Below are 8,192 nucleotides of genomic sequence, written 5' to 3' on the forward strand. Positions count from 1 at the left end.
GAAATTTCCTCCATTTAGCATGGTCATAGTGCCACACAACATTTGGAGGTATCCTCAATGTAAACACCTGACTTTGACTTCACAAGGACTGCACCATAAAGTAGCGTTTGGTTTTCCCTCTTGTTGGTTGCCTCATCACTTGCTGCAGACACTTTCTAAATTTAGGATTCAACCAACTGAGTCTTTCAAGTGGTATTCAACATGGAGTACTCATGCATCAGCCAAGGTGGTATGGTGAGTGGTAATCAGCAGAAGGTTTCATTGCCCATATTTGACATGATACCATATGACTTCATGGGTCTAGAGTCAACAGTGAGGACTCCCAGGCCAACCTGCTCCTTATTCTATAACTGTGCAACCAACTTCACAGAGTTTGTCCTGCCAGTTAGACAGGTCATAGGCCATAGAGACGTGATGGTGGTGTTTGGGGCATTTTCTGTAGGGTTAAATTTCCTGAATATGACAGTGTCTGACTGTTGCCTGACTAGTGTGTGAAACAGCTCTCCTAACTTTGGCACTAACCTACAGATGTTAGTATGGAGGACTTTTTTGAGTCATGTGGGTTGTGCTTGCCATTGTCTAAATTAATATCGGGTATTCCATTCCATTTAATAATTTTTATCAGTTTTACACAACTGAGTGGCTTATTGGAGGACAATTTAGGAGTCAATCATTTTATTATGGATAAGGAGTTAGATGTAGACTAGATCACATAAAGGACATTAACAAAACATGGGTTGTTAATGATAACAGTGGTTCTGTGGTCATCACTAGACTTTTTAATTCTAAATGTGTTTACATTAAATTCAAATTCTGTTTGATGTAGTGGGATCCTCCAGAACATCTCTGCAGGAGCTCCTCAGGGTAGTGCCCTTGGCCCAACTTTCTTCAGCTACTTCATTAATGACCATCATAAGGTTAGAATTAGGGATGTTCGCCAATGATTGCACAATGTTCAGCACCATTCATGACTCCTCAGATACTGAAGCTGTCCATGTTCACATGCAACAAGATTTGGACAATATCCAGGCTTGGGCTGACAAGTGGCAAGTGACATTTGTGCCACATAAATGCCAGGCTATGACCATCACCAATAAGAGACAATCTAACCACTGTCCCTTGACATTCAACGGTGTTATCATCACTGAATTCCCCCACTGTCAGCATCCTGAGGGTTACCATTGACCAGAAATTCCACTGGACTCACCACATTAATACAGTGGCTACAAGAGCAAACCAGAAGCTAGGAGCATTGCTGCAAATAATTCACCTCCTGACTCATCAAAGCCTGTCTGCCATTTACAAGGCACAAGTCAGGACTGTGATGGAATACTCCTCAGTTGCCTGGATGAGTGCAGACCCAATAACACTCAAAAATCTTGACACCATCCGGGACAAAGTAGCCCTCTTGGCAAGACATCTACAAGTCACTCACCATACTGACTTGGAAATATATCGCCATTCCTTCAGTGTTGCTGGGTCAAAACCCTGGAATTCCCTTGCTAATAGCATTGTGGGTCAACCCACAGCAGGAGGACTGCAGCAGTTTAAGAAGGCATCTCACCACCACCTTCTCAAGGGCAACTAGGGATGGGCAAGAAATGCTGGCCAGCCAGCAACTCCCACATGCCAAAAAAAATTCAAACTTGGGTTTTTGGATTACAAGTCCTACAAAAATCCTAATGTGCAATGGCTTCCCAACAAAGCATGACTGAATTGTCCGTTTTTCAGCATCAACTGGAGAAGTTGAAACTAATTTTTCAGAGGCGGAGTATCCACATTGGCATTTCAATACGCTAGCAATCTCTATTGTATTCCCTGTTAGGATTCCAGTTCTTGAAGTTTGTGCTTTGATAATTGTACTTCTAGTGTTTATTATGTGTTTCTTGCACTCATTTTATGAAATGGATTTAAGTTAATTATGTTTTTTTTAAACTAAAGTTACCAAGAAAATGACCTATGAAGAAGCCTGGATATAAATATTTAGTATATTGTTAGTTGTTTTCTTTTCTCTTCCCAAAGATCAAAAACATCCAAAACTGCAGTGTTTGCGGGAAGTATGCAATTATTAGCAGGGGTCAAATTGTGCACTGGGAGAACCATAACTAATCACCCTCATTATGAAGACAAAAAGTTAAGAGAAAGAACAAAACAGGTGAATATCTCTCAAACAATTTGTCATATTGGTGTCTCACAGCTTTGGTCTTTTGATCTTCAAGCTTCCCTTCTTTCTCTTGACTTGTTTTTTTATCTCCGGATGGCCTTTTTCTGTACCAAGAACAAGGCAAAGTCAGGACATTCTTTATTCTGGCTGCAGTCGGTTATGTGATTCTTTTCAGCCTGATGTATGCTTATACTTGACCAACCAAGAATAGTTTGTAACTTGCTAACTTTACATATTTACAGAAGTAATGTCCTTTTATATTTCAATGCTTGTATATTCCCTGGATCTTTATATGGGAGAGAGTGACATCTATATTGCATTCTTCTGGAGACAGAGAGCCTTCAAACCCTTATCCTTTTGCTTCAAATAAGTCATTTCAAAAGTTGACATAGACTCCCGGAACCTCCCTACCTTGGTAGCCTTTCTGTACCGTGTCCTAATTTCACATTTTCCAACTTTACCATTCCACAAAAAAGCATATCAATAAAATCAGCTATAAGGTTAGATGTTAGTTTCTAATAATAAAGGGTAGCTTTTTACCAATTCATATTCCTTTTAGTACAGTTGGTCCCTAACTTATGAACATCTGACTTAGCAACGAGATCCCATATTGCTGTTAAATTTAAGGATTTGACATACAAATGTTCCATCGTACTTACAAACAGATATTTCTGACAGGAAGAGTCTCTGATGGCATATGCTGACATCGTTGGTTAGAAGAAGTTAATTAGCCTTAAATTGGATTTGAAAATGCTTATGTCATTCTCTCTGAAGATCTATCAGATTTACTCCAAGAGTTCTGCAGAAGAGGTATACAATATCCTACGGATATATGGAACAGACTACATCCTCCTTGAGGATAGTATTTGTTATGAAAGGAGACACAGTAGAGGCTGCCGTTTGAGAGACCTGCTTGATATCGCAAATGGTCATGTGAGTAACATTTGTTTACTCTTAGATACCTAAAAGGCACCCATTTATTTTTCCAGGGAAAAGGCAGGCATAATTTGTCATTTCAGTGGCTGTAAAATCTTGCTTGATAATTCAATGAAATACATGATGGTTGATCAGCTGGTCATCCTGGGCAATGCCTGAAATTTCCACCTTTAGAACTACAAAGCTGGGACTATGGCCTTGACCCTGTCATTTCTAAGTAATTGACCTCACAATTAAAATAGCTACATTACCTGTATTTACAAACAAACCTTGCTTTAGAGATTATTCTGATTATTAATTGCTAATCTGACACTGTCCACCAGAAGAGATAATTGGCAATAGAAGCATCTGCATTCAAAGGATCATTCTCCACCATTTCAGACAACTCCAGCAGAATGCCACCACCAAACACATCTTCCCCTCAGTCCTCTGTCTGCATTTTGACAGGATTGTTCCCTTTGGACACCCTGGTCCATTCCGCCAACACCAACCCCACCCCCTTCCCACAACGCCTGCCCCTTCACCACCTCCCTGCTCACCATCCAAGGGCCTAAAGTCTTTCCAGGTGAAGCAGCATTTCACTTGCACCTCCTCTAATTTTGTGTATTGTATTCACTGCACCCAATGCGGCCTGCTCTACATTGGAGAAACCAAAGGCGGTCAAGGCCCGAAATGTCAGCTTTCCTGCTCCTCTGATGCTGCTTGGCCTGCTGTGTTCATCCAGCTCTACACCTTGTTATCACAGACTAGATGACTGTTTTGTAGAACACCTGTGGCCTGGGCACAAGCTTGACCTGACCTTCCTGGATGTGAGTTTGCTCGCTGAACTGGAAGGTTAGTTTTCAGATGTTCCGTCACCATTCTAGGTAACATCATCAGTGAGCCTTCCTGTAGCCGGTCATTTTAACGCATAGTCCTGCTCTCATGCCTATGTGTCTGTCCATGGCATGCTGCTGTGTTCCAGTGAATCACAGTGCAAACTGGACGAACGTCTCATCATCAGACTAGGCACTTTACAGCCTTCTGGACTTAATATCTGAGTTCAGCACCATCAAATTGTGAACCAACACCCATTTCTTCTCTTTTTCCTTTTAGGTTTACTTGTTACATTCTCTGTCACCATGTCCTCTCTCTCTCCTCTTTCTCCCCCCCACTCTCATCCCAGTGGCACTGCCTTCTGTTTCCAGTATGGCAGTTAGACACACCATTGTTCTACCATTCTCACAGTTCAGATTAAGTGATCGGAATATCAACTCTCCTCCAGCAGTCTACACGCCACATCCCCTCCCCCACCACCACAACCCGCAACTATGGTATAAATGCTGTCCCCTCTGCACTTCATCAGATCTGATGAAGAATCATCTAGGCTCAACATTAACTTGCTGTCTCTCCTTGGATGCTGTCTGACCCACTGATCTCCAGCATCAGTTGTTTTCAGTACAGATTCCTGCATCCGCAGTAATTTGGTCCTAAATTAGGAGGAAACGTCAATTTTTGGCCACTGACTGTGGAACGTACCGACACAAAATCAAGGTGCCAGCAACTGGAAAGCTACCATCTCATAGTAGTAGTAGTAGTATACACACAAACAAATTTCTAAAAGGAAAGAAAAATGGTTTGAAATTAAGGGGTGAATAAATGACAGAGCAAGCGAAGCTTGAAGATGTAGAATTTGAGTGCGTAACCATTAGTTTGCAGTATAAATCTGACGTACATTGCAGTGATGAAACTAAAGGTTAATTATAAAACAGAATAGATGAATTAATTTTCTAGATGATTTGAAATATACGAGAAGGCAAGCCAAAAGATAAGCGCACCCTGTACAAAAGGTGGCATTTGAACCATTAAGTCAGAATGGGGGGGGGAACAGATGAGTCACAAAATTATTTCCCTGGGCAGAAATGGCTAACACGAGGGGTCATAGTTTTAAGCTGGTTGGAGGAAAGTATAGAGGGGATGTCAGAGGCGGGTTCTTTACACAGAGTTGTGAGAGCATGGAATGCGTTGCCAGCAGCAGTTGTGGAAGCAAGGTCGTTGGGGTCATTTAAGAGACTGCTGGATATGCATATGGTCACAGAAATTTGAGGGTGCATACATGAGGATCAATGGTCGGCACAACATCGTGGGCTGAAGGGCCTGTTCTGTGCTGTACTGTTCTATGTTCTATAAGTGACTACTGGAGGTCAAAAGATAATAACAACAAAGTTTATGTTAGATGTTTCTCCTTGCAGATATTATATGTGTAATTTGTCATGGTATCCATAAAATCTTGAGCTACGCGTAGCTGAAATATATTGGCCACTATTTGCCTATCTCATTTGGTGTCACATTCACTTGGTAAAAGGCAGCAAGACACATAACCTGTCTTTTTAAGAGCAAGGCTCACCTTGAATGTAACTTTGGGATCCTAGTTAGTCAGTAAGACAGAAGCCAGAACATCTATTTGTTGTAGAGATTGTAAGAACTGCCGATTGCTGGAGAATCTGAGATAACAAGGTGAGAGCTGGATGAAAACAGCAGGCCAATTAGCATAAGAGGAGCAGGAAAGCTGACGTTTCGGGTCTGAAGAAGTGTCCAGACCTGAGACGTCAGTTTTCCTGATCCTTTGCTGCTTGGCCTGCTGTGTTCATCCAGTTCTACACCTTGTTATCTATTTGTTGTAGGCTTTTTAATTCAGTCTTGCAGCTCCTTCCACATGTAGGTCCACCCCATTTCCCCCTTTTATACCTACCCACTCAATTAACCCCAATCGTCGACTTTACTACGTGCTGTCCTAATGGAGTGGCTCTCAGCAGCCATACCTGTCCTGAACCCAGCCTTTCAATTGTGTACAGATCTTTAAATGACCACTTCTGGGGCTCATTTGGCAGCAGAGCACTCAGATCAAGGTTGGACCTTCCCACTCAGAATTTAACTTTTGTAGAGACTAGAAGGCAGTGGGGGACTTCGCCATCCTGCCTAATTAAAGTTGTGTTTCTGTCTCTCTTGCCAACCACCTCCAGGACCACAAGATTCCATCCATGGTATTGGGTTTGATGTATATCTTTTTATTTTTGTAAAAATAAATTGATTCATGTCACTGGCAGTAGTTATTAGCAGAAATTAAGTGAAATTACAACATGCAGAACAATCATACTTTGTTGTCAAGAAACTTGATTTTGGCAACTATTTATATGGTAATGTGAATTGTATTTTTTGTTTTTGTGCTTTGGTCATTTATGTTTTAAGAAATCTGACCTTAAATGTAATTATACTTTTTGCAGGTGATGGATGGTCCTGGAGCAAATGATCCTGATTTGATGCCTTCTCCTTATCCACGTTTTTGTGATGAAATCAAATCTAATAAACCTCCCTATACACTTTATTTCTCTCGTGTGTTTAAAAACAAAACATTCCATGTTTACAAACTAAAGAAAAAGAAAAATGTACATAATTAGAATGCTTGCAACTATTCATTACTGCAATGTGAAAGACTAGGGTTGGTTATACAAGTAGAAAGTACAAAACTGTATTTATGGAAAGTCTATCTTATTTGGAATTGAATACTTCTGAATTCCAGAATTAATTGTCATACGTTTTGGATTGAAACTTAAGATAATATTCTTTCTCATTTAAATACTTTACTACTTTAAACAGTGTACCTTTATGTTTCTATTCATTTCACATGATTTGTATTTAATTAATACAGGCTGACTTCTTCATATCTCGAAATTGAGTCTTTTAAATCAGAAATCAGCATATAATTTCTTTGAATCAAAAGTTTTTTTTGTTATCCTGTCTCTGGATTAATGGTTATTTTTATTTGAATTGCTGATACATACTGCCATTGGGGAGACATTTCTTAAAGTATTTTTTAGATGTTTATCTGCGTAATCACATACTTACGTGCATTGTATACCTTATGTCATGTGATGCAATTCTGTTTTGTATGTTGCCAGTCATGTAAAACAAACTATGCTTTCAGTTAGAATCTATGATCAGCAGATAATTGGTAACAAAAATGGTCTTAAATTATAACATATTAACACCTCTACATAAATTGTGCCAAACTTGATGATTTGAGTTGTTGGGCAGCATTACAACGTAAGAAATATTTTTATGATGGTACTGTGCACTGTTATGAGCCTTTTTGTGTACTTTAAAATAACTGAATTAATGGACCACTTCAGCTGATGACAACGAAGGAAATTTTAGCTGATAGTTTTGCTTTGTACAGAAGTTCACAAACATGTATGTATACATTGGCAAGCCTCTGAATTGATGGCTATATATTGTAGCATTATCCATTTCTGTAAAACATTTATTTCAACTGAATGTAAAATTGTAAAGATTTTTGGATGTAATGATTGCATGATTAAAATTATTGCATGTTACTGAATACCAGCAACAACTAATAAGATTAACATTACTGAAATATATTGTATAATATTGGCCACAGTACTGGAAGCTACAGTGGTTGCTTCGTTTTTTTTTAATAGCTACCTTCGGCTATTTCTCTAAACCAGCTAAACCCTGATCTTGTGTTGTCCTTTTCAATATTGAGGGTACTACAAACCAATGTATTATTCTGTTGACACAAAGCACACTGGATGTTGCCAGTATTGAAGCTCTTTCTAGTCAAGAACTTGCCCTTTTTAAGGTTACAGATATTTATGTCGCTGTAACATTTTACAATATTTCAACTGGTACTTGATTCTTTACTTTTTCTTCAAACAGTGCTAATTATTGTGTGAAGAAGCAATTGATCTTCTATGGCAACACTGCAGTTGAACAATGCTACTAGTGTCACTACTGAATGTTGTTATATTTTTTAAAATGTTTAATTTCTATATCTATTTTGTACAGCGAATATAGATATTAAAATGGACCTGCTGTTGGTTAACTGTTTCATTCCACTACATTGTTTGGCAAAATTTTTCAGAATTAAATAAAATTTATTATTCTTATGGATGCTGTCCTTTCTTAGCAAACTATAACTTATTAAAATACTTTAAGCAGTTTTCCAAACTTAAAGTTGTAAAGGAGTCAAACTTAGAACACTTTGAATTCAATAATCCTTCTAGTTGAATCTTTAGGAACTTTCCAAACAGAC

The 8,192-nt window shown here is 39.0% G+C and overlaps 1 protein-coding gene across 5 annotated transcripts in view; it reads left to right on the forward strand.

Annotated features, from left to right (window-relative positions):
* Positions 1 to 8,003, forward strand: part of dpy19l3 (dpy-19 like C-mannosyltransferase 3) — an 81,230-nt gene extending 73,227 nt beyond the window's left edge. For 4 of the 5 annotated variants that reach the window (XM_059651700.1, XM_059651701.1, XM_059651698.1 and 1 more), the window contains 3 exons: positions 2,023 to 2,155; positions 2,939 to 3,097; positions 6,364 to 8,003. In XM_059651700.1, the coding sequence (XP_059507683.1) occupies positions 2,023 to 2,155; positions 2,939 to 3,097; positions 6,364 to 6,537 (466 nt within the window). In that variant the 3' untranslated portion in view covers positions 6,538 to 8,003. The remainder of the gene's footprint in view (positions 1 to 2,022; positions 2,156 to 2,938; positions 3,098 to 6,363) is intronic. The other variant, XM_059651699.1, reaches the window with a different exon arrangement.
* Positions 8,004 to 8,192: the final 189 nt, after the last annotated feature.

The sequence above is a fragment of the Stegostoma tigrinum genome, chromosome 16, assembly GCF_030684315.1.
Source record: "Stegostoma tigrinum isolate sSteTig4 chromosome 16, sSteTig4.hap1, whole genome shotgun sequence".
NCBI classification, from domain to species: domain Eukaryota; kingdom Metazoa; phylum Chordata; class Chondrichthyes; order Orectolobiformes; family Stegostomatidae; genus Stegostoma; species Stegostoma tigrinum.